The sequence below is a fragment of the Sminthopsis crassicaudata genome, chromosome 6 (assembly GCF_048593235.1).
Source record: "Sminthopsis crassicaudata isolate SCR6 chromosome 6, ASM4859323v1, whole genome shotgun sequence".
Taxonomy (NCBI): domain Eukaryota; kingdom Metazoa; phylum Chordata; class Mammalia; order Dasyuromorphia; family Dasyuridae; genus Sminthopsis; species Sminthopsis crassicaudata.
In genome coordinates this window covers 74,302,862-74,329,695 of record NC_133622.1, presented here as the reverse complement: position 1 = coordinate 74,329,695, position 26,834 = coordinate 74,302,862, and the positions used below count along the sequence as shown (strand labels likewise).

The following is a 26,834-nucleotide window of genomic DNA, read 5'->3' as shown; positions in this document are numbered from 1 at the left end:
GCGTGCGCGCCAGCTCGTGCCCGGGCCCCCGCCGAGCTGCGGCAGCTTCCCAGAGCCCGGCCGAGCTCCGGCGGTTGCTTTTGCGAGTCTATTAGCAGGCGCGTGGTAGCGATGGCGGCTCTCTGGGAGACTTCCCCGTCACTGGATACTACTCCTCCCGGGCCGCCGGCGGCGGCTCCACCCCACCCACCCCCGCCCCCGCCCCCCCTCGCCTTTAGTTTACTAGTAGCAATTTCCCCGGCCGGTGCCGCGGGTCCGGAGCGAGCCGGGGCGCGCGCCGCGGGCCGGGCGCAGCCACACTTTCCGGAGGAGCCCCGAGGCGAGCACCCCCCTCCCGAGGCGCCGGCCGCCCGCCCGGGCCACCATGGGGCTGAGGGAGAGGCTGCGCAAGGAATGGTTCATGTTCTGCATCGTGCTGGTCATCGTGCTGGCGAAGATGGATCCGTCCGTTGGGGCCAAGGGCGGTGAGTGCGGCCCCTTCCCACGAGCCCCGCGAGATCCCGCCCCGAGAGGGAGGCGGCGCCGCCGAGCGCGCGCACCCCGTCCCGCGAGGGAGGCTCCCCCGCCGCAATCTAGGTCCCCCCATCTCCGTGGGGACGGCAGGGGTGCACGTGGCCTTAGACTTGTCAGAGCCGCCGACCCTCGGCGTGTCCGGCAGCGGGGGGTGGACGTGGCGTGTGACTGACCCGCGGGTCTCCGGGGGGAGCCGGGAGCCAGAACCGTCGGGGGGACCGGCACCGCCCGACTCCCGGGGCCCTGGAGGTCCCCACCACGTGGAGACCCGAGCTTCCTCCCGCACCCCGCCGTGCTGCACCCCTTCTCGTTCCCCGTGGGGCGGTGGGGAGCGAGAGGGGAAACGTCCCGCCCGCCACCTCCGGCTTCCTTGGAACTTCCAGGCACACTGACACGTTGCACACTCTCGCAGGGACAGCACTTCCGTGTGCTCTGCCCTCGCGACCGTCTGTTGCCTAGCGCCGGCTGTGCGTGCCAGCGCGTGCCCGGCTCGCGCTCTAGTCCGCTTCCCAAGCAAGCCTTCCTGGAGGGGGGGGACAGTCACGGGCAATAAAGTGTAGTCAGCTCTGAAATCGAGGATCCCCGAGAAGTCTCCTTAGTCCGCCTATCTCCTCTCTTCTGACGTAGTGTGCGACTCTTTAACTGATAAAAGGACACTTTTTATCTAATCAATTCAAGAAATTCTAACTTAATTTCTATGTTTGATGGGTCTTTTTGATCCCCTGCGCGGTGTTTAAATCATCAAGATGGAAGATGTTTGTATTATTTTGATTAAAGAGTACGTTAGAAATGAATGAACATACATATACTGTATTTAACTTATACTTTAACATATGTAACATGTATTGGTCAACCTGCCATCTGGGGGAGGGGAAGGAGGGGAAAAGTTGCAGCTGTCAGTGCTGAATAATTATCCGTGCATATATCTTGTAAATAAAAAGCAAAAATAAATAAGTAAATAAAAGAAAATTATTTGTTATTCCAATCAGTCCCAAAGTCATTTAGGTACCCGCACCTCCAAGTTGAGAAGTCAGCTCCCCGGAGAGCTTCTTGAAAGAGACAGCACAGAGAAAGTCAGGCTTTTCTGCTTTTATCTCTTCTAGTGTTAGTTACTTTACTAGGTGTCACTTATTATTTTAAGATGTTCATGGAAAGGAAATAGAATTCTGAAGAAGGATATGATTTGGCCGAGGAGGACTCCATACCGCAGGGCTTCCATGCCTTCCTTTGATGGAACCCAGAAAGGACCCTGGCTTCCCTCTTTACAAAGATTCTCTGTGACCTGCAGGCAAATGCTGCAGTTTGTATTTCAGTTTCTGTAAAATGACGATCACTCCTTTACCTCTCAGGGGTTAGTAAGAACTAACTTGGAAATTGGGGAGAGACCTGCTGCTGACCCTTATTAGCTACTATCTCCTTTGGGTTGTTGTGGGAGATAAAGTAAAATCCCGTGTTGTATGCAAAATGCTTTGCAAACCTTTTGAGCTTATAGAAAGGTCAGCTATTATTCAACGGAATAATAGTGGGATTGGAACATAATAGGGTGAGGGGATGACCTTTTGTAACCTGAACTGAAATGTCTCTAGTAAAAAAAAAAAAAAAAGTTTTAAGCACAGTATATCCTTGTTTCAATTTACCTTGTAGAGAAAGTACCCTCCTAAGTGTTGTTACTTGGGTTGTTACTTTGGAAGAAAACTTTGGGAAAGTCTGTGGGGTTATTAATAATGGAAACCCACTAGGTGATTGTTAACTTCTTTCTAAAGCAATGTTTCAGTTTCCTGAAAGGAACACGTGTACAAGCTGGGAAATAAAATGAGTTCTATAGCAGATCTCTGGAATATCACATGAAAGCAAAGTAGCTTTCAAAGTTATTAAAAAAAAAAAAAAAAAAAAAAAGAGGGTCAGCTAGGTAGAGCAATGGTTAGAGCACCAGCCCTGAAGTCAGGAGGAGCTGAGTTCCAATCTGCCCCCAGACACTTAACACTTCTTAGCTGTGTGACCCCCAATTGTCTCACAGGGAAAAAGTACAGGATGTGAAAGATATGTTTAAATCATTTAGAAGCTTTGTTTAATTAGCTTAAACTTCCTCCCATCTTAAATAATATTATGTTGGACATAATGTTGACCGTAGCATGTTTCCCTAGCACTGGTTGCATGTCACTGGCAGGTATGTATGCATGTCCACACATTTATGTATGTATACATAGATGATACATTGTATAAATATAAAAGTGAATATTGTGTCATATGTGAATGTAATATTATATATCTTTCTGACTGATGTGCCAAAGCAAACACAAACTGGTAATTTCTTTGTTTTCTCGTTACATAATATTCACTTTCTAAATAACTGTTTTGTATTGTTGGAGAGAGTAGGGTTCAACTAAGATAAGTAAATACAGTTTAAGATTAGTTATCTTCTTCTCCTGTCACCCTGGATGCTTCAGCTCTCTTCTGAATCCACTTGACTTAAACACTTTAATTTAAACTAAATTTTAAGCCTCCAAATCACTTACCAAAACAACTGATATATGTTTGATACCTGCGTCTCATATCGCAAGTGCAATTTTGAGGGTTAACAAAAACTCATTGTAGTAAAACTATTTATAGTAAAACTCCAAATAGAAGCCTGATTATTCATTCATTTGTGAAAAGTCTTGGTAGATGGCCATTTTTAAAATTTTTGTAGTGAGTCCTTGATTTCTTCTCTAACAAGGGTTGAGGTTTGCTCCTGGCTGTATATATGTTGTATTTTTACTTTCAGAGGGGATAAGAATGCCCACTATCCACTTTTTTTTTTTTTTTTTTAATAAAACAGCTAGCCTGCCATAAATGTGGTACTTTCCGGTTTACAATGCATTTTATCTCTTTGTAACAACCCTGGGAGGAAGGTATTTCTGTTATCTCCATTGAACCGATGAGGAAACTGAAGCAGAGATTACCTGAATAGCCCAAGATTACACAACTAGTAAATACCTAGAAAACTGAAGTAGATACATTAAGTGACTTTTGAGCTGGTAACAATCTGAGGCTGGATTTGAACTCAGACCATTTGGACTCCAGGTACACTTACTTGCTCATAAACCACTCTGACTTAGCTAGAGATTTTAGTAATTTTCATTTTACATAGAAGTAAAATAACAGACTTTGCTGTCCTTAGGCCTCAGCTTCCTTTTCGGTAAAACAAGTAAGTTGGGGTTTAAGGTTTCTTCTATGAATCTAAATTGAGTGGCTTTCTAGACAGAAATCTCCTCACATAATTAGCACTCAGATGCCTTAAAATTTTGTACAAAATGCCCCTCATTGGATCATGCAGCATTTTTAAAAAGTCTCATAATTCAAGGATGAGAACTGTGTGCCATATTAACTGCAAATATTATGTAGCTACTGGGTAGGAGAGTTACTAATAGAACACTGGACTAGAATCTGGAAAGCTTGGATCTAACTCTCCTCTCACAATTACTAGCTTTGTGACCACAGGCAAGTTAGTTAACCTTTCTGAACCACAGGCAACTCTCCAAGATTGTAAGTTGCAGGTGTTTTTCTGGTGCTTTTTTAATAAGGAGTTTTCAACAATAAACTTACAGGTCAGTTCCTCGTTGTAGGTACTTGATATATTGATATGCTGGATGTGGTCGACACAGCTCAGAAATAAGGGAGCATTGAACCCTCTACAGATTAGAGCCTTCCAGATATACTCAAGATGATGCCTTTGCGGAAGGAAAAAGTTGCTTTTTTCTTTTGAAATACAGATTAAGTTTCTGATTTCTAGTTGCAGATTCAGTTAGTTAAATGATTACTATGAATAAAGCATGAATTCTAAAAAGGAAGCTACATTTTTTTTTTAATGCACAAGTATGTACTGCAAAAAAATAAGCTTTAAGATTTAAGATTGTGACACAGACATTGCAGGAGAATATGTTATCGAGTTGCAAAGTTTTATTCAGTAGATTTCTTGCTGGCCCTGACATCCTTAAAGTGCTAGTTGACTCACATTTTGAGGGTATGAAAAATCCACACTTCTTTGCCTATAAAAAAGTCCTATTAATTTATTGGGCTTACACCTATATAGAATCAAAGAATTTTAGGTTAGAGGACCCTGGTTGGTCAGGTAGTTAAAAAAAAATTGATTAAAAGCCAGCTATGTGCTAGGCACTGTGCTAATTATTGGGGATACCTTGTCTTCGAGGAGCTTATAGTTTAACAAGTGAGAGCATAAGTAAACAAATATGTATAAATAAGCTATATACAGAATAGTTAGGAAATAATTGAGAGCAGGAAGGCGTTTACTGTAGAAGATAGGATTTTAGTTGGGACTTAAAGGAAGCCTGGGAAACCAGGAAAGGCAGGAGATGAGGACTGAGAGCATTCCATTTGTGGAGCACAGCCAGAGAAATATCTGGAGTGCAGAGATGAATGTCTTATTTGTGGAATAGCAAGATGCCATTGTCATTGGGATTGAAGAGTATGTGTTGGAGAGGAAGCATCAGAAGACTGGAAACGGAAGAGGGGCTAGGTTGTGAAGGACTTTGAGCAGTGGAGGATTTTGTGGAGACCACTAAGTAGGAGGGGGACATGATTGGACCTGCACTTCAGGAGAATCACATTGGAAGGGGCGAGACTTGAAATAGATGAGCCCACCAGCTGTTAATGCAGTAATCCAGATGTGAGGTGAAGGGGCCTGTGTCATTTGTGGTGGTGACAGGTGGGAAGGGGACACATTCTTGAGATGTTGCAGACATCAACAGCTTTGGCCCCAGTTGGAATGTAGGGGATGAGGTGAAGTTGTGAGCCAGAGGGAGGATGGTGTGGCCTGAGGGAGGGTTTGGGGGGAAAGAGAGTAAGTTTAGCTGTGTTTGAGATGAAAGGAATTTGGAAATGTGAAGACTGGAGGTCTACAGAGGGGTTAAAGCAGGATGGATAGCTTTGAGAACCAGTAGCTTAGAGATGGTAAGGAAATCATGGGACCTGATAAGATCACTAAGCAAAGTGAAGGGGGGAGAAGAGAAGAGAAGACAGATAGGAGGAGAACCAGGAGAGCAGGAGTCCTAAAGCCTAGAGAGAAGAGATCATCAAGGAGGAGAGTGACCCTCACAGGCTGCAGAAGGGTCAAGGAGAATGAGGACTGAATTTGGTAATTTTTGGAGAGAAGAGTTTAGGGAGAAGCCTTGTAAAGGGTTAACAAGAGAGTGAGAGGAGAGAAAGTGAAGGCACTTGTAGATCACCTTCTTAAGGAAGGACAGCAATATTAGAGGGCAATAATTATTGGAGACAGAAAGGTCAAGTGAGGGGTTTTTCAGGATAGGGGAAACTGGGCATGTATGTAGGCAGAAGGCAAGGAGCCAGCAGACAAGAAGAGATTGAAAATAACTGATAGAGTGGAAATGATAGATCAATTTGTTGGAAGAAATGGGATGGGATGGGGTATGTCAAGCAGTAGAGGTTATTAGCCTTAGTAAGGAGGGAAGGAGGTGATAGAAGGCCTCTGAATGATAAAGAGATAAAGAAGGGAGATGGAACTCAACAGTGAATAATAGCCTTGATTTTTTTTTTCTTTTCTGTAAAAATGGAAGTAAGATTCTCAGCTGGAACAGGTAGCAATGAGAGACATAAGGAGACAAAAAAGATTTGGCTGAGCCATTGTGGAGAGTGGGGAAATGAATTGTTGAGGGAACTATATGTGGGACTGCCCAGCAGCAGTGAGGGCCCTATTGAGGTTGGGTAACATACATTTGTAGTGGACTCGGGCAGAATGGTTGGGTGATTTTCTCCATCTTTCATTAGCACATGTATAGGAGCAAAGTGGTGAATGGTGGGAGTGATATAAGGCTGAGACTTGGTAGGTACAATCATTAAAATGCTAAGAGGTAAAAGTAAGGACTCAGCAGAGGAAAGGACAATGTAGATTTGAGTTGGTTCATCAGGATTGAAGTGGGGAGAGTGGGTAATAAAGGAGAGAGAACCTGGGAAAGTTTTGAGGAGTCAGGTGATTGAAAGTTTTGTCGTAGACAAAGAGTTGGGTTTGGTAAGAGAAGGAAGAGGGAGAGATGGAAAGCTAAGAGAATGTATTAGATAAGAGGATTTCTAATTCTTGAACATAGAGGTGGTTCATTTGTAGGTAATGATAAAATCAAAAGTATGACCATCTTTGTGTGTGTCTGAGATGTGATGGAATAGGTCATGGAAAGAGAATAAGATTGAAGAACTGAATAGTTAGCCAGTTGGAAGGAGAGTCAGCATTGATACTGAAGTCACCTAGTAAAACAGCAGGGATTGGGGAGGAGAGAAATGAGCCATGTACCAAACTTAATGCAGAAGTAAGGGGAGTAGACAAAGGCTTATAGGGTTCTGATAGGGTTTTAGTAAGGATAAAAATGGCATGCACTTCAGAGGACGTTAATGAGTGATGGAAGTAGAGGGAGGACCTAGAAGTGGCAGTGAGGAAAGTAAGGAGTATCCTAAATGCATAATCCACACTTCTGCTCTAAAAAGGCATACTAGCACTTCCTTCCTTGTTGACCAGAAATGTCAACAAACATTTTCTTTGTTCTAATCTACTGAGGACAGAACATTGTACTGAGATTAGAAAGTTTCCAGAGGTAGCCTTTAATAAATTGGCAAATAAATTATTCTTTATCAGAAAAAACTTTGGTTCAGGGCTAATCTAGGACATTTCCTAACAGTGTTACCTGGGCATGTCACTTAACTTTGGTTAGCCCTGGTTTCTTTATCTGTAAATGTTAATCTGTCAATAAGCATTTATTAAGTGCCTACTATATACCATTTGATATATAGTGCTGGAGATGCAAATGCAAAAACCCAAAAGTCCTTACTCTCAGGAAGCTTATAGGGAATACTCTGTGTGTGTGTGTGTGTGTGTGTGTGTGTAAAACATCTGGGAAGCAGAGGTGAGAAAGGGGATTGTTGCAGATATGATCAATGCAGAGGCACAGATAGAGATAGAATAGTGCTATGTCCAAGGGACAGAGAGAAGGCTAGTTTGGTTGGACTGTGGGATGCTAGAAGGGGGGGAGTAAATTGTAATGAGATTGGAAGGAGAGAATAATACCAGCTTCTCAAGGATTTTAAAAGTGAGAGTTTGACTTGAGGAAAGTCACTTTGATTGTGTTTGGGGGAGGGAAAGAAGGTTATTTCAATGGTTTATGTGATTGAGGATTAGGGCCTGAACTAAAGTGATGGCTGTGTGTGTAGAGAAGGAGATGGATTCAAGAAATGCAGAGGGAGAAATGGCAAAATTCGACAACTGACCTGACATGGGGGGTAGGGAAGATGAGAAATCAGGGGCAGGGGAAAGTTACAAATCTGAGAGACTGGAGCAGTGGTGGTCCCGCTGCCAGAAAGTGAAGTTTGGAATAGGAATGGGTTTTGGGGAGATATTATTGGAGGCTGTTTGGGACATGATGAGTTTGACATGCTTGTAGGACATCCAGTTTGAAACATAGCGTAGGTAGTTGGTAATGTGGAACTTGAGCTCAGGAAGCAGCCAGGTGTGGATATATAGATTTATGAATCACATGTATAGGAGGTACACTCATGGGAACTGATGGGATCACTCAGAGAGGGAAAGAGAGAGGAGAGAAGAAGGGCCCACAACAGAACTTTGGACTTTGAAGCACAGTTATTTGCTAGACGAGAAAGGAGCTGTTCCATTTATTATTTTTTGATCCTGATTTATGTTAAATATCTCCATAGTCTTCCTTATACCAAATCTAGTGTTTTGGAAAATATAGATAAGATAAGCCTGTTTTGGTTGGGAATTAGGAGAATTCCCCAATAAATATGAGTACAGGAAGTGCTCATATTATGGTCTTTCTTTTAATCCTGGGAGAAGTTGACCAAATAGTTCTCCCCCATGAACTTTTGTTGTTTTTAAATCTCATGTGGGATTTTCTTGGTAAAGACACTGGCCATTTCCTTCTCTAGCTTATTTTATAGATGAAGAAATTGAGGCATACAGAGTGATTTGTAGAGGAACACACAGCTTGTAAGTGTCTGAGGCCAGCTTTGAACTTGAGAAGATGGGTCTTTCTGATTCCTGGCACTCTACCCACTGCGCCACCTACCTGCCCGTTCTGTGGGAGTAGTGATCACTTTGTTGTATTCATTCTCTCCCTTTTTCTCTCTTTTTTTAGGACCATTGAAGCCTGAAACGACTATAACCTACATTGCTGTTTCAACCATATTCTTTAACAGTGGACTGTCACTAAAAACAGAGGTATTGTCAAGGGGACATGGAAATGAAAGTCAGGAAAACCTGACGTTACTCATCTGTTTGACAATTTAAGTGGCCTTGAATAAGCCTGTCTGTAGTTGGAAGTATAAAATAATAACAACAATATTAAATAGTTGCCATTCCTGGAGTGTTTGTGAAGAGCTTTATATTCCTTATCTCCTTGGATTTTCACAACAGCAAGTAATCACTATAAGTCTTATGGTTTTCGTATTCCCATACCCAAGCTTGACTCCATTAGTGCCTTACTGTGAAGTATCAGTATGAGTGAAAATAATTTGTGATAATCCATTGTTTTGGGTCCAACAAAAGGGGCTGAATTACTACATGTTCTTGGAGGCTCATTTGGGCCTTTGCATTGGATTTATTTTGAGTATAATTAACGTTGCAACAGGAGTAAAGATATCTTGGGCCTTGCTTACCCTATGATTAGAACTGCCTTCTAATCATGTTTGAGTTGCTCTGTGCGGTTCCTGGAACTTTTTTAGACTGTTTATATAGATTCAGACTGTTTAAGGGTAACATACCATTTTAACCTCTGGATCCTCAATATTAGAGGTTACTTAGTCCATTTTATAGGTTTTACCTGGACTTAACACTAGTATACTTATAAACATATATACTTTATAAGTATATATATGTATGTGTGTGTGTGTGTGTGTGTGTGTGTGTGTGTATATATATATATATATATGTGTGTGTATATATATGTACATATATATTCTTATAAAGCATTTCTAAATTCTAGTTCATGTTTTAAGATAAATAAGCATGTTAAATAAATGAATATAGAGATAATCATAATACCTATTTCTCCCTGGGTTGTTATAAAGATCAAATGAAGTGATACTTGTTAAACATGTTGTAAACTCTGACCATGAACTAGAATGATCTTTTCTTCATCTATAAAGTGAGTATTGGGAAGTAGGTGACGTGAGGTCCCTTCCAGCTCTAAATTTGGGATTCCACTGAGTTGTAAATGAGTTGTGACTATATTGGCAGAGGGAGTTTCCTACAGATGCACTTGGTATTAATATATCTTCCTTACTGTTAACCCATTTTAAGACACAGTGGGCTATGTCACAGTAAGAAGTATTTCTGCACAAAGAAGTCTAAATGGAAAAGTGATGAGATTTTTAAATCAGAGGGGTTTCTTCTTGAAGGGGATAAAAATCTGAAAAATAGATAAAATTTACTCTTGAAGAAGTAGTTAAAAACAATTGTTTTGTCATAAATCAATCAGCTTAGTAAGCTCCTACTCTATATTGGGGTAGCTAGGTGGTAAAGTGGATAGAGCACCAAGACTCAGCTTCCTGGATTTAGATCTGGCCTCAGACACTTACTAGCTGTATGGCCCTGCACAAGTCATTTAACCCTGCTTGCCTCAGTTCCTCATTTGTCAAATGAGATAGAAAAGAAAATGTCTACATCACTTTAATATCTTTGCCAAGAAAATCCCAAATGGGGTCACAAAAACTCAGACCCATGAAAAATTCAACCACTACAGCTTTGTATTAAGCATTGCATCCCTAGTTTCAGGGAGTTTGTGTGCAGTCGTGGGAGACAATATGTATGAACAGATACAGAGTATATGTGAGATATGTACAAGGTAATTTTGGGGAGGGGGAGATCAGCAAGGCCTTGTGTCAAAGGCGATGAGTGCTGAGATTTGGAAGAAATACTGGTATACTTAGCTTCATGGGAACAGAAGGTTCCCAGGCCAAGGAAGGATGCGACTCAACCCCAGAACCCCATCTCCTTGCTTGTAGACGTCTGAGATTTTATGGGTGGCAAGCAGCTGCAGGTCCATTAGTTTCCACACCAAGGGAGGGATGCTCACAGACAAAGGCCCTTCTGTGAATGCCATTGATGTTTTCCAGATAGAAGGCTCTCTGGAGAGCTGTTCTTGGTTCCAGAATCTGGGATGATGGCACCTGAGAGAGCCCCAGCTAGACTGATGTGGCTCTGAGCTCTCTTCTCCTGCCCCAATTGTCCTGGGTTTGCAGAGAAGCTCTCCTCAGACCCAAGGTTTTGTTCTAAAATGCATCCCCTGGTGCCTGGTTAATGATACAGCTGCCATATTTAGTGGCTAGAGCACTGGGCCTAGAGCCAGGAAGAATAAAGCAGAGAAGCAGAGAGGGGATAATGGTAGACCTTGGAGGCAGGAAGTCTTGCCTCTGATCCTTCCTATGTAAAAATATGGCCTAGTCAGTTTCCTGGATCTGGTGCCCTTCTCTGTTAATTGGAGAGAATCATTTCCTGCGGTTGTTCAAATTTGGCCTCAAGTACTTACTAGCCTCGTGACCCAGAGCAAGTCCCTTAATTGATGGTTGTCTGAGTTTCCTCATCTATGAAATGGGTCTAATAAGTAGTCCCTACCTCCCAGAATTTTGGGGAGGAGCTCTGTGAGTAGGAGAGTAGGAATTGTGGCTGGCTTGCCTCGGTCTTTTGTTTGCTGGGGCTGTTTCACTCCTGTTCATTCCATTCTCAGTCTTCAGATCCAGTATTCTAGCCTCTGTACCACCAGCATATAGAGCACAGCAGCATGTAGAGTTTAGAATTTTGTGTTCAAATAAGCACCAGATTATCCAGTGCTTCCTCAGTGCTCAGTCCCTAGCATATAGTAGGTCCCTAATAAGTACATATTGACTGACATTGGCCCAAGAAGTAATATTATGAATCATCATGAACCAATGATTTAGTAAACATCATGTTAGATGGCACATTTTGTTTCACTTCTCTGGCAGATGTCCTAAGCCCAACTTCATTGCATTCTATTAATGTGTCTAAAATGCCCAGGAGATTGCTTTTCATTTTATCTCTTTTGAACAACAGGAACACTCACAACAAAAAAAAATAACAGAATAAGTATGTGTGTATATACATATATACATGTATATAGTTATATACATATATTTATATATATGTAAACACAAAAAGATAGTTTTATTAGATTCTCATAAAAATCTTGTGAGATTTGTGCTGGTTTTATTCTCATTTTATAGATAAGTCACCCAGGATAACAATTAATGAACATCTGAAACAAGACTGGAACTGGGCCTTCTAATTCTTAGTCAGGCACTGAAGACTCTGGATTGGTTGGTGGGAGGGATGGCAGATGGAAGTTCAGCTCTGTTCTGATGGGATTCAAGGCCTGATTTCTCAGGAGTCCTTCCTGATGTGTAAGCAGGCTGAAGTTTCTAGGAACCTTGAGAAATTGAGGCATAAGCCTCACTGCATCTAATATGAGTTTCATCAATTGCCTCTCAGACTCATTTCTTCTCCTTTCCTCCTCTCCAGTGAGGAGGAAGCCAGTGAGTTCCAAGTCTGCCAGTTCTACTTTAGAATAATTTGAATTATTAGAATTTGTGGGTAATGGAATCCCAAGCTTATCCTCCTCCTCCCAGTCATCACCATGATGACTTTCCTAAATGGCAAGAAATCCAGCATGGACTTGGAAGGAGTCAGACAATAGAAATGTCCGACTAGAACCAGATATTGGCTATAGGGGGATTTGTTTTCTGTCATAGCTTCTCACTGAGAGGGCTGCTGTTGCTTAGAAGAGTTGTAAATTTTCTCAGTTGATGAACATTTATCAGTGCATTGTTTAAAGTAAGTATTTATTTGATGGAAAGAAGAGCCATAGAAATAATGTAGTATTGGGAATGGGGAGTCAAGTGATCAGGATTTGGCTTTTGGTATTTGCTAGCCCTGTGATTGTAGGCAATTAACTTGCTCCCTGTGATCCCCAGTTTTCTCATCTGCAAAATGGGTATGACCATATTTGCACTGTCTTCCATATAAGTTTGTATATTTGATCCTTGAATTATTTTAGTGGTTGACTAATTGTGCTTCTTTATATCACAGGATATTTTTGCTTTGCTTTCATGTGTCTTTTTCATTGCTCTTTACTTTTAGAAACTATTACCAAATATAGTAAAAATATTATTGATTTGAATTAACTGAAAGTGATTAGGTACACAGGGGAAAAGCCAGTTTGAATGGAGATTCCCAACCTAAGATTTATGGATCTCTAGGGTGCTGTGAATTCAATTCAGAGGGTCAAGAAACTTGGATGGAGAAAAAAAAAAGTTATACCCTTATTGCACCTAACTTCTAGCTGGAATTTAGCATTTCCTTTAATTACTTAAAAGCAAGATTATAAGAAGGGAATCTTTGCCAGATTGCTTAAGGTCTCTGATAGAGAAGAGGTGAATAAGTTGTGATCTAGAGAAGAAAGACCTATAGTATTGGATAGATTCTTACCTGATCTGAAACTCACCTGGAACTTACACAACTTCAGAAAATTTGGATGGGTTACAATCCAGGAGTACTAACACTAATGCAATTATAGAGCCAACAAGCTATTTAAACATTTCCAGGACTCACCAGTGACAAACTGTATTATTATCTGATTGTAGTTAAGTCAGTTTAATGACTAGATAAGGATCATTAGTAAACAGCAGAGCATTTTTTCCAAATTGGACCTCATAAAATGTTTAAAAGAACTGAATAAATAAAGAAAATGTAGCTTCTTCCTTCCTTTTTTCCCTGAGGGTAGGTTGGGGTGGTAGGCTATGGGTAAAAAATATCGTACATATTGTTAGGTTTGGTTGATTCATAAGTTAGTTTTGCTGAGTTACTTTCTCCCCCACCCCTTTTTTTTCTATTTTTTATTGCTAAGAATGACTTTCTGAATGGGAGAAAGGATTGAGGAATATTTGGAAATAAAGGTTAACTAAAACCAAAAGGTAGCAATAATAATTAAAAGGTTTCCAGAAAAACGACAACAAAACCGTTTTCCCTTCAGTAGGTTAAAAAAGTTACCCTGCAAACTTTCTTATAGTAGTATTTTGCTTAACATATCCATTTCTCATAGACTAGCAAGGCTAAAAAAAGTTTTTCCATTGTCTAAATTAAGTTGGTTATATTTTCAAGATAAATCAGGCTATTTTTAACAATTTAAATTCAAATACCTTGTAAGCACTATGAAGAATATTTTCTCCCCTTAGAATTCTATTAGGGATATTTTAAATATTTTTTTTTCTTTTTCTGAGGCTGGGGTTAAGTGACTTGCCCAGGGTCACACAGCTAGGAAGTGTTAAGTGTCTGAGACCAGATTTGAACTCCCATCCTCCTGAATTCAGGGCTGGTGTTCTATCCACTGTGCCACCTAGCTGCCCCTGAATATTTTAAATATAAAAAGGAGTTACAAATAAATGTTGAAATAAAATAATTAGGTTTAATGGTCTTTCTATAGATATCTCTCTTTCAAAGTATTTTAAAATGTATTTCTCTCTTTTTACCCCCCCAGGAGCTGACAAGTGCTTTGATGCATATAAAATTACATCTTTTTGTTCAGATTTTTACACTTGCATTCTTTCCAACAACAATATGGCTTTTTCTTCAATTGCTCTCGGTCACATCTATCAACGAATGGCTTTTAAAAGGGTATGTTGAAAAAAATTCACTTTTTGAGGGAGGGTCAGTGGTGAGGAAGCTGAAGAGAATTTATTTTAAACCAATTTTTTCCATGTTTTAAACATATGTAAGAGTTTATCCATGGAACAAGTATTTATTTTCTGTAGTGAATTGTTCCTTTCTGTGCTAATAACACGTTTTAACAAATGATTCTTTTCCCCCTAAAGTTTGAAAATGTTGCTCCAGATTTAAAGATTGGTGGGTTGATTTAATTGCATTTTGGGAGGAAGTTTTTAAAGTAGATAATACTTTCAGATTATGGTATAATAAATGGAAAGGAATAAAATGGGCTTAGATTGAGAAGGCTTGTAACCCAGTGCTGTTGTTCTTGCTGCTAATTTGCTCTGACTTTGAAGCACTGTTGGGGGTCTGTTTGCTCAGCAGTAAACTAAAGATAATCCTTCTCTATTCAAAACTTTTTTTTGTGAGGCTCAAATGAATTGTAAAATTCAATTTGAAAAATATATTGTGGTATTTAAAAATTTTTACTGTTTTGGCTCAACAGATAATAATAACTAAAACTTATATAGTACTTTAAATTTTATACAGTGCTTTCCTTACAATGACCATTGAGATAGGTAGTGCCAGCACAATTCTGTTTTATAGACAAACTGAGAGCTTAAGTGACTTGTAGGTGATCATCCAGCCAGTAAGGCAGGATTTTACTCCAGGTCATGCTGTCTTAGTTCAGTCGTGCTTTAATTATACATGTCAAGTTATCTACAAATATTTACTATACTAATATATAGCTGATATGATTAGAAATAGTGTTATTAGTGGACTATACTCACTGTTACAATAATTTTCTTCTGTATGGTGGTATGTTATTGGGACTGTGTAACAAATAACATTCTCATACCCTAAGAGAACTTTTTATTTCTTATAGAGGCTGTTCTAAAAATCTTAATGCTGTCTTAAGTTTTTAAAAACTGTTTAAAAAGACCTATGGAACATCCTGTATTTTATATTGCTAGAGATGGAGAAGTCAAATCAAGTCAACAAGCATTTAAGTGTTTATGTGGCTGCTACTATGCTAAGCCTGAAGATGCAAAAAAGAGCAAAATAGTTTCTGCTTTCAAGGAAATAGACAGCTAGACATGAGTAAGATTAATAATAAGAAGATACAGGGAAGATAAGGGAGAGTGAGGGTAGAGGGAAAGCACTAAGATTTGGGAGAACTCGGCAGGGCTTCTGGCAGATGTAGGACTTTAGCAGGGATATGAAGGAAGCCAGGAAATTTAGGAGGCAAGGGTAAGGGAAAAGAGAGTTTCAGGCTTGGACACCAGCTAGTGAAAGTGCCCTCTTGGCAGGTGGGGTGTTCTGTGGAAGGTTCTGGTACAGAGCTTATTGCCATTGGATAATAGAAAGGATTAAGGTGTAATGGTTGGAAGGGTAGGAATGGACTGGTTATAAAGGGTTAGTTATTGTTGTTTAGTTGTTTTTCAATTGGGTCCAACTCTTTAAAAAAAAAATTTGTCAAAAAAAATTGTAAACAATAAAACAAAACAAAAAAGAACATGGTCTTGTGCCTAGCAGAACATCAGGGAGGATTCGAAATATATAACAATAAATTACCAGATCAAGAAACCATACATACTATGCTAATACTTTGTACTTTTGAAAGAAATCCAAATAGAAAATTTAATAAATATATTCTTTTAAATTAAGTTCCAAACATAATTTATCTTCTGTCAGTCCAAGCTGAGGACCTTGTAGTACCTAACATGGCACTAGACAGTTTACACCTGGTAACTCGGTTGTCCCAATGACTGCTTTATTCATGTGCCTTCTCTACATCGATTAGGGCCTTTCCAACAGTCTCTCTGAGCTCTGAAAAGAGCAGGGATGATTTAGGGGCTTCCTTAATGAACTACAAAGCCTTGGATTATTAGAGAATTACAAAAGAGAAGGGTGGCTTACACACCTGGCTCCCTGGCTTGCTGTTTGTTTAGGATAAATGTCACAGCTTCCTACCATTGTCCAGGCTCAGAGTCACAGAGTGCTCCAGCAGGCCTCTGACTGCTGATCCCGGCAAACCTCAACGTGGCAATAGATCAAGTGGCCGGTCCCTTGGCCTTTCGATGTTGGCCGCCAGGTTTGGTACAGACCCGTTACGCTTTCCATAGGCTGGGTTGGCATTTCTCAGAGGCTTTGTCAGTTCACCACACACACACATTCAGGATGGGGGTTGGCATTTTTGACTTTTTGACTTTGTCCTCACTTGTTTGACTGCAGTGATTTAAGCATCAACAGGGGCACAGAGGTTTGTGCAGCAAATAATCTTCCCCTACTTTTTATCTAGTGTATAATATACAAAGAGTATAATAGCAATAACACTCACTCTTTAAAAGCTAAAACGCTGGACCTTAGATAGTCCCTGAACCTTACTTCATTGTCCTGTTAATCCTCTGTCCATTTGAGTGACATTAAATGGGGGTTTTAGTAAGAAATGTGTGGCAATATTTGTTTTAACTGTTTTTTACATCACTATTAAAACACTTCTCTAAAGGCAAACAAAAAAAAAGAAAGAAAGAAAGCATACATACATATATATATATATATATATATATATATATATATATATATATATATATATATATATATATATATATATATATATATTAGTAGAAGAAACTATATTCCTGATTGCCCATTTTTCTTTACTTCCTTGTAAGTTATTGTTTTCTGCTGTATACCTTTTTTTTTTACTTTATTCTTTTTTTTCCCCTTTCATCTCCCCTTCCTAAAGGAGACAACATGCAAACATTCATGTACAAACACATTGTAGACAATGTAGGCTATATTAGATGCAGTCAACAGGGACAAGGCTTCCTGCAGAAAGTAGGATTTTAGTTGGGACTTGAAGGAAGCCAGGGAAATCATGAATTAGAACTGGGCGAGAAAGGATTCCAGGAATGGGAGACCACAGGTGAGAATACCTAGAGTGGAAGTGTCTTGTGGAGGACCAGCAAGGAAGGCCAGTGTCCCTGCACTGCAGAATTTGTGGGGAAGGGATAAGTGTAAGGTGACTGGAAAGATGCAAGCAGTGTGTCTTGGAGAGCTCTGCAAAGGCAGGTTTGATCCTGGAAATCGCAGAGAGCTGGTGTGAGGAGGCCTGGTCAGATGGCCTCCTTCAAGGCCGCCTTTGGGTCCTAATAGATGGACCTGTCCTTCTCCCTGGTCTCCTCATCCTATACCCTTTAGCTCTCTCAGGACTAAAGTCTTTATCTTCCTTTGTCCATTGCTCTTTCTTCCCTGTAGAATAGACTGATCCTCATCATGAAAAAACCCTCCCCTTTCCGCTGCCATCTGATGTCATATAATTGTCTGGTCATGGATTTAGGGCTGGGAAGGACCTGGAGGCGGTCCCTCCCCCCATTATATGAGTAGTACAGATTCAGGCTGGATGGACCTGATTTATTTCCTGTGCCTCCTTTCCTCAGATCCCAGTCACCCCAAGCCCTCCTTCGAAGCTTTCTCAAAGGTTACCTTTTAATCTCAAAATCCTTTCCGTGCCTTTTCTTCCTCCTTGACTTCTCTGGGACATGTCACCCTATTGAACTCTTTCTCAAAATATTTTTCTTTTTTTATGTTCTCATTCTCAATAAAATTTTACTTGAAAGTTTTACCTTATTTGAAACCCTAAAAGTCCTTGGGGGGATACCACCCAGAAAGATGAGTTACATTTGGCTTTGATTTTATTGCAAAATCTTTCTTGACTGATCATTTTTTAACTGTGTGATACTTTTAATGTCTTTTCAAAAAAAAAAATGAAATAATTACCTTTAATGCTTAGGATTGCTTCAGATATAAAGTCACACACATTTGTCCAAAACTATATGGGGTTTCTTGAGCCCTTTGAGGTCTGCTGCCCAGTGTGTAGCTTTAGCAGGTAATATATTGTGGCTCAGTGGACAGTGTGTTGGATTTGGTATCAGGAACAACACCTACATTCAGATCCTGCCTCTGATATTTACTAATGGATTGGTCACTTAAATCATCTCTGTGTTGGTTTCCAGAAATGCAGATTGGACACTTTGCAAATCTTAAAACACATTCTAAAATCATCAGGGTTTGAGATTATATTCACAATTTTATATTTTCATTTGCTCAGTTCTCAATCTGGTCAAATGGATGAAGTAAAAACCTTATTTATATGTGATTTTATATTTTATTTTTCAGTTTACAAACAGTTGGTTGCATGCCGCCTCCTGTTTCTTCTGCAGTGATCTTAACCAAAGCTGTTGGTGGGAATGAGGTAAGTCCTGGGGCCAACAATTTTTAAAAATAAAATTACTGCTCTTCTTCAGTACTTGTTTCATTGAATCTCAGGGTTGGAAATGACTTCAGGTGCCAACTTGTTCACTCGATACAACTAGATCAAGACTCTTCTCTAACATGTACCTGACAATGGTCATCCAACCTTTGTTTAAACACCTTCCACGAGGGCGACCCTATCATTTCTTAGGCCAGCCCAGGACACTTTGGTAACAGTCTTATTGTTAACAAGCTTTTCTTTACATCTTGTAGAAATTTTGCCTTTCTAAATCTTCTACTTATTATTCCTAATTCTGCTCTTTAGGGTTATATCATAGGGCTGGGGATGAGAGCCATGGTTGAGATGGAACTTAGTATGGGAGATTTGTTTTCATTTCTTGTAAAAAAAATTTATTAATATCTTTTTATGACATATTTGTGTCTGCACAAAATTCCCTTTCCATCCTCTCTATTAAAATATGAAAGAAGTAGGTGAGTTCACAAAAATGGGCTTTCCTGGACCTGATTAGGTGTGTCCTTCAGTGACAGACAGAAAAACAAAAGCAGAAGCCATTAAGAATTTAAAAAAAATTTTTCAGGATGACGTTAGCCTTTCTAGGGCACCTTACTATCTAAGTTGGTGTTCTTCACACCTTGCCCATCAGTTAAAATTGATTTAGTCATAGCAATTATGTGAAGGTAAAAATGACAGCAGAAGCAGTGAAAGCAAATATAATATCTTAGGTGGTTGGAATAAAGTGAAAAAAAGTATCGTGTTTTAAGCCACTGACACATTATTGATTAGATACTGACAACCAATAGAGTATCTAGTTGGACCAACCTCTTCATGCCATCTTCAAACCATTTGGATTCATGACAGACATGGCCATGGTGCCCTAGGGACACAAATGACAATGGGAAAATATGTTTTAGTTTTATCCAGCTTAAGAGGAGGACAAAGGGAATTATTTCTTTATTAGATGGAGAAGGAGAACCAATAACAGATGGCAAATACTTTTATAAAAAAGTCAATTGTAATTTGATAAACAGAGCAAGCAGCACAAGGGATTGGAGATAGCGTAAGAAGAAGCATAGCCATGGTTATATACTTGAATACCTTTTCATTTCCTTCTCCTTTCCCTTTCTTCCTTTTTTTTCTCTTATTATTATTTTTTTTACATTTCAAGTTTTTTGTACTAACTGGTTTATATAGAATGAGAGGAGGAAATGGAGTAAATTAGACAAAATGATTGGGGCAAGCTTTATTTTAATTAGTGTAATGTTTCAGTTAGGTAATATTTGCAAAGAATTTTTTTAAATTATTATTGGTACATACAGAAAACATGCATAGTCTTTTTCTTAAATTGAGTTCTGTTTTGAAATCTTTTGGATTTGGAACACATTTCCCATGATAGTAGCATTTTACATGGTGGATGGATTTTGAAGCCAGTCTTTTCTATCCTCTTTAATCTATAATATAGAACTATAGTTTTTCCCTGTGATCTGAGTGTGGGAAGTTGGAAGTCGTTCAGTACAGGAGGAGGGAAGGGGAAAATGAAATAAACTCCCTTCTTTCTTGACACCATAACAAACTTTAAAATTTGAAATGCTCAAAGTTTATCTTTGGCTCTCTTCTGTCTTCCAGTGTACTTTTGTTTGCGATTTAGAAGCTCACATGTACATGAAATGGAAATTAAACATATTCAAGGGTCATTATCAATTAAGAGCCAAAAAACTGCTATAGGAAATAGGTGCTATTGGGGGGTGCTGGTGGGGTCCAGGAAGGATTCATGAAGGAGGTGGGAGTTGATCTGGGACTTGAAGCATAAGTAGGATTTGGTCAATGAAGAGATGGCAGGATAGATGGATAGCATGAAGGAAGGCTCTGAATGAGTAGAGCAAGTCTGTGGAACTCTCTGTGTGGCCCAGAAAAAAGATCTGTTGGAAAATGCTGATAGTAATCTTAGAAAAGTCATTTGGCCCCAAATTGCGTATGACTGAATGCCAAGTTTGGGAATTTGGGTTGTATCCTGTTGGGGGGTTATGGGGAAAGATAAGATCCCAAAATATCCTCATTTTTATAAGTCTTTTGGTTTTTATCTCTTGTAATGTGGCCATTTACTTCTAGGAAAGTGTGATCTATTCAGATTATTCTCGGGAGATCAATGTACAACTGCTCAAAAGGTTGGATATGAAGAGTAATTATAGACAGTTCACTGATAAATGGGGAGGCTTACCCAATGATGCCCTATGGGGGAAGAAGGGTCATTTATGAGCCTAGGACTAATTAATTTTCTTAAATAATGGAATGGAGAATGAGCTTTTAAAATATAGAGCTTTTTACCAACTTCCATGGAGATTACCTGGAATTTTAGAGAAGATTAGAATTAGAGTAACTCTGATCTAGTTAGAAAAGTATTTCAAATTTTTCTTTGTAGAAAAATGAAAAATATTCATCTTTAGAAAAATATTACGTAAATCACTATGACCAAGAATAAATAGAAAGTACACTATTCATGACTATTTTTATTTTGCAGTTGCTTTTGCTTTTAAAATAGTTTTATTGATGTCTTTTTTCAATATAATGTATATTTCTTAGTATATCCTTCCTCCTTCTCCCAGAGAGCCATCCCTTATAACAGTGAATTGGAAAATAGGAAAGAAAAAAAAAAGTTCAACAAAACTAACAAAATGCATCAAACCAAATCTGGCAGATGCAATCCCCTCACCTCTGGAGAGAAAGGGAGGAAATATATGCTCATCATGTTTCTTCTCTGTGGTCAGGTTTGGTCCTTATAATTTTACAACATCTAGTTTCAAAGGTTTTGTTGTAGTTATTGTAAATATTTTCCCTAGTTCTTTTTTTTTTTTTTTTTTTTGCATTACTTTAAAATATTTTTGATATCTTCTGCTTTTTATGTCACAACCATTTCTTGATATTACTCCTGAGACCCCGCACTGTGGTCTTTCTTGAAATAAATAAAAGAGTTAAGAAAAAGCAATAGATAAAACGGCCATGTCTGATGACAACCTAATTCCCCTATCTCTCCTCTAAGAGCAGGAAAGTATATTTCACTTGTTTTTTAGCACCAAGATTCTTTATTACTGTTACTATAAAGGAAGTTTACATTATTATATATTCTGCTCATTTTTACTTTGTATCAGTTCATACATGTCTTCATAGATTTCTCTGAATTTTCAAGGCTGATTTGCAGTAATGTTCCTTTTTTTCCACTATGTCTCTGTTTTTCACACACACACACACACACACACACACACACACACACACACACACACACACACACACAGCTTATACTACTATTCTACCTTAAGTGGGAACCCAATTTTTTTGTGTATTTTTGTGACCCTTACAAATGATGCTACAAATTTTTGTTATATGGACCTTACTTTCTTTGATTTTGTTGGAGTAGGTACCAAAACTGGACCAAAAGGATTAAAAGTTTTTTCCATAATTTGTCTATGAAAAGACTTAGAAATCTTTGTAGGCTCTCATAAGGAAGTATAGTAATATAAACTGGTAGGATATTTGTGATAGGGGCCACATCTTAAAAATTATGAATCTCATACCAATTACGCTGTTGTATTGTTGGAAATTATACCATCACTTTAATATTTATTATATTGTACAACTTAGACATAATTTTTTGCAGTGACTTTTCACATTTGTCAGTTTACTTAATTAATAATTTTAATGAAATCACTGTGAATTGGTGCTGCTTGCTAATTGCCTACTGTATTGGTTTTCCATATGGGTTCACAACATGAGAAGGCTTTCTCTTTTTCCTGAGAATTGTTCCTGGGAAAAGTGACTTGTGTTTTTCAATTCAATGTCATGTGAGTTTAAGATGTCATTCCAATTAAAGGCTTTTTCTCATTTGATTCCTATAAAAGCTGCACATGTTGCATTGATTTGAAAGAAAGAACCTTTTGCATTCAACAGTTCAATTCAGCAATCCTTTATTAAGCATCCAGTGTAAGTAAGAAGAATGTTGTATTTAGCATCATGAACACTTGAGTTCAAGTCTTGACTTTGCCACTTGGGCAGATTTTCTCACTTCTGATCCTTATTACATAGCATTTTAAGGTTTGCAAAAAAAGTTTCCACATGTTAATTCATTTGATTATCACAACAACGCTGTGAGATTGTGTGTGTGTGTGTGGGATGCTGTTTGCATTTTAACAGATGAGGAAACTGAGGCACACAGAGTTTACTTGACTTGTCCAGGGTCACAGATCTAGTTAAATGTTTGCGGCTGGATCAGAAGTCTTCCACCTCCATGTCCTTTGCTCTGTCTAGTCACCTCTTGATTTCTTAGATTTCCTTCTTGTTCCAAATTGATCATTTTTCAAAGATAAAAATGAAATAGGCGACTAATTTACATTCTACCTGGAGATGGGATCAGAGGAAGTTTCACATAAGGGACACACCTGAGGGAAGGAAGATAAGAATTCTGAGGTGCGGAGATGAGGAAGAGGAGTGTATTTCACTAGAATGTGGTTTGTGAAGGGGAGCAGCCTTAAAGCAACAGTACATGATTGAATGAATACACGTATGAAATGATATTGCAAAAATGCAGTGCTCGCACTATCTTTAAGATTGGTTCTGTACCCCTGAAGTATATTCAAAGGATTTTTATCAGTATAATGCAAATTGTTCTTTATATCAGTGTAATACATGACAATTGAAAATTTTAAAATGGTTCCTTGTTTCTTTCTCATAAATAATGGTTCGTTTCTTTGATGTTTTTTTTCATTGTCTGTGGTGCTATTTCCCTATTTGCCTTCCTTAACTTTATCAAGTATTATTTTATCTGAGATTGATTTTAACTTTTTGCTTTAACTAACATAACACTTTATTTTTAACTAACATATCACTGCAGTCACTTGAATCATAATAGATTTTGTTCCATCTCCTTAGACTTATTCTGAATGTGTATTTATATTTCAGATATATTTCTAATCATAACATGTGGCAAATTATTGGTATGTTTTTCTTATTCATTCCTTTTCTTGGGAAATATTTCTTTTTTTATTATAGCTTTTTATTTACAAGATATATGCATAGGTAATTTTTCAGCATTGATGTTGCAAAACCTGTTGTTCCAATTTTTCCCCTCTTTCCTCCCACCCTCCTCCCCCAGATGGCAGGTAGACTACTACATGTTAAATATGTTAAACAGTGGTCCTCGAACTTTTTAAATAGGGGGCCAGGTCACTGTCCCTCAGACTGCTGGAGGGCCAGACTATAGTAAAAACAAAAGCTCACACTCTGTCTCTGCCCCTCAGCCCACTTGCCATAACCCAGCGGGCTGCATAAACATCTTCAGTGGGCCGCATCTGGCCCGTGGACCGTAGTTTGAGAACCCCTGATGTTAAAGTATATGTTAAATACAATATATGTAGACATGTCCATACAATTATTTTGCTGTACAAAAAGAATTGGACTTTGAAATAGTGTACGATTTAACCTGTGAAGGGAATCTAAAATGCAGGCGGACAAAAATAGAAGGATTGGGAATTCTATGTAGTGGTTCATAGTCATCTCCCAGAGTTCTTTCGCTGGGTGTCGCTGGTTCAGTTCATTACTGCTCTATTGAAACTGATTTGGTTCATCTCATTGTGGAAGAGGGTCACATATATCAGAATTGATCATCATATAGTATTGTTGTTGAAGTAAATAATGATCTCCTGGTCCTGCTCGTTTCATTCAGCATCAGTTCATGTAAGTCTCTCCAGGCCTTTCTGAAATCCTCCTGCTGGTCATTTCTTACAGAACAATAATATTCCATAACATTCATATACCACAACTTATTCAGCCATTCTCCAATTGATGGGCATCCACGTAGTTTCCAGTTTCTGGCCACTACAGAGAGGGCTGCCACAAACATTATGGCACATACAGGTCCTTTTCTCTTCTTTAAGATCTCTTCAGGATATAAGTCCAGTAGTTACACTGCTGGGTCAAAGATATGCACAGTTTGGTAACTTTTTGTGCATAGTTCCAAATCGCTCTCCAGAATGGCTGAATGTGTTCACAATTCCATCAACAATGTATCAGTGTCCCAGTGGGAAATATTTCTTTGAAAGTTTGTTTTGTAACATCACAATTTATATTAGTTTTCTCCAGGCACATAACTATGCCAGGAGAAAATTTGTAGTTTGACACATTGCTGTATAAGTGGGCTATGCTGCTGGAAAAGGAAGATTAATTTTGGAAGATATTTGACTGAAGTAAGGAAGAAACACATATACAATAAGGCAGTCAAAAGATCATTGTTTTGGGGGAAAAAAAGTTCAATAAATCAATTATAATTTTTAAAGTGCCTACTATATCTAATATTTTGCAAGGTTTTGGGACTATACATACAAAAAATAATGCTATTCCTATTCATAGTAGAATTCCATTTTAATAGGGGATACAACAAATGCAAATTAAAAATATATACATCATAAATATGAATTATAGAAATGTACATGTGTACAAAACAGAATTAAAATAGAAGCTCAGTAGTTGAATACTCATAACAAGTCCTAATACTTCTTGGATCTTCCAGTTGCTTCTAGTATAGATCAAGACAAATTGTGCCTAAGTATATGCTTGTTGCAAGCTTTATGTATATCACCTTTAAGTATGATGTTATTGATATTAATAAGTACAGAGTTCTAATTTTTGGGAAAATAAAACTAAAAACAAAGTAAAAGTTTGCTAACATTCCTTAGTTAACCACTGCCTGAGGTTTAGTTTTCCTTCTTTAATCCATGAAAACAAAAGGAAAATGTATAGAATCCTGATTATGTAAGCTTGAGTTTTTTTAAAAATCATACTTCATAAACGTTTTTGAAAGTGAGTATGCACATTTAAATATATAAGGTGAGGTTTTTGCTGGCAAAAAGTATACTTGGGGGAGGCATTAATTAGGGCATGGTTTACTGATTGTTTTATGAATATGATGGCATTTCAGAGAAATACAGGAAGATTTGTATGAATTAATGTAGAGGGAAATGAGCAGAACCAAGAGAACAGTTTATGTAATAACAATATTGTAAAAACCAAACTAATTTCAAAAACTTAAGAACTATGATCAATGCAGTGACAAAACATGATTCCAATGAAGCATTCTACTTATTTTATGACAGTTTATAGACTCAGTTTCACTGAAACACATATTCTTTTTAGATATAACCATTGGTGGTTTTATTTTGCTTAACATTACATATTCATTACAAGATTTTAGTTTTTTCCTTTTTTTGTGTGTGTGTGTGTGTGTGTGTGTGTGTGTGCATGTGAGCGCACACATGGGAATGAGTGGATGGCAGTGGGGGGGTATTTTTGTTTGTGGAAACAAATTAAATTAAATTTTAAAAACCTGCAAATGTAACACTTTCTCTATTATCTTGTTCTTTTAGCATTTGGCTGAAGGGAAGGATGAATTTCTATTTGCACTTTTATTGGTGTGTTTTCATTGGAAAAATTAAGGGATTTGTAAACATTGATAGTCGATCAGAAATTCCTGACATGACAAAAAAAGAAATACTTTGATCCTTGCTCTCCCTGAAGCAGGAAGGTAATGAGTTGAAAATATATATGTTTTCAGTTTTATCTCCGGGGTTAGTTCCCCAATCTTTTCAAAGGAAACCTCAGGTGTCTCCTGGGCAAAGAAAATTATTACATGAGGTGAACTCTTTAAGTCATAGACCAAGGTCATGGCAGCCAGAATGTATTTCAAAAAGGTTTTCTGTCTGCTTGGAAAGCAAATGAAGTTCTCATTACTAACTTTAAAATTACACTTATGAGAGAGTTTTTGTTAGAGGTGAAAGATCAAGTTCATAGAAGACCAGCTAGAGTCTGAAAGTTCAATGTCTGGCATATGACTGCAGCATGAAAGATTGCCTGGTTATGCTATATCATCTGTGGGGAGTTAATAGTGCGAATCCTAGGCATGAAGATGAGATTCTTTAAAACATTTATAAAGATAGTTACTGTCAGGAGAAATGCTTACAGAAAGCATGTGACAATTCAGAAGGGTGAAATTCTTTCACTCTTGTTCCCTGACTTATATTCAACAAGTTACCCAGCCTTTCTGGTTTTATTTATTTAATTTTATTTTTCTGTAAATTTTTATTTTATTTTATTTTTATTTGTCATTCATTATGTATTTTCATTATTTTTATTTTATTTTTCTGTAAAAAGTCTAAATAATGAGCTAGATGATCTTCAGTGCCCTTAGCCTGACATATATTATGTGTAATATAAATTCTATGGTGCTGTGAAGTTTGCAAAGTTGCTTTATGCACATCATTATAATCCTGT

The 26,834-nt window shown here is 38.4% G+C and overlaps 1 protein-coding gene across 1 annotated transcript in view; it reads left to right on the top strand.

Moving 5' to 3' along the window:
* The first annotated feature begins 213 nt into the window (after positions 1-213).
* The window catches only part of SLC10A7 (solute carrier family 10 member 7), a 252,938-nt gene continuing 226,317 nt past the window's right edge, over positions 214-26,834 (top strand). The window contains exons 1-4 of the mRNA XM_074276184.1: positions 214-464; positions 8,667-8,749; positions 14,079-14,215; positions 18,428-18,503. Coding sequence (XP_074132285.1) covers positions 365-464; positions 8,667-8,749; positions 14,079-14,215; positions 18,428-18,503 — 396 coding nt within the window. The 5' untranslated portion in view covers positions 214-364. The remainder of the gene's footprint in view (positions 465-8,666; positions 8,750-14,078; positions 14,216-18,427; positions 18,504-26,834) is intronic.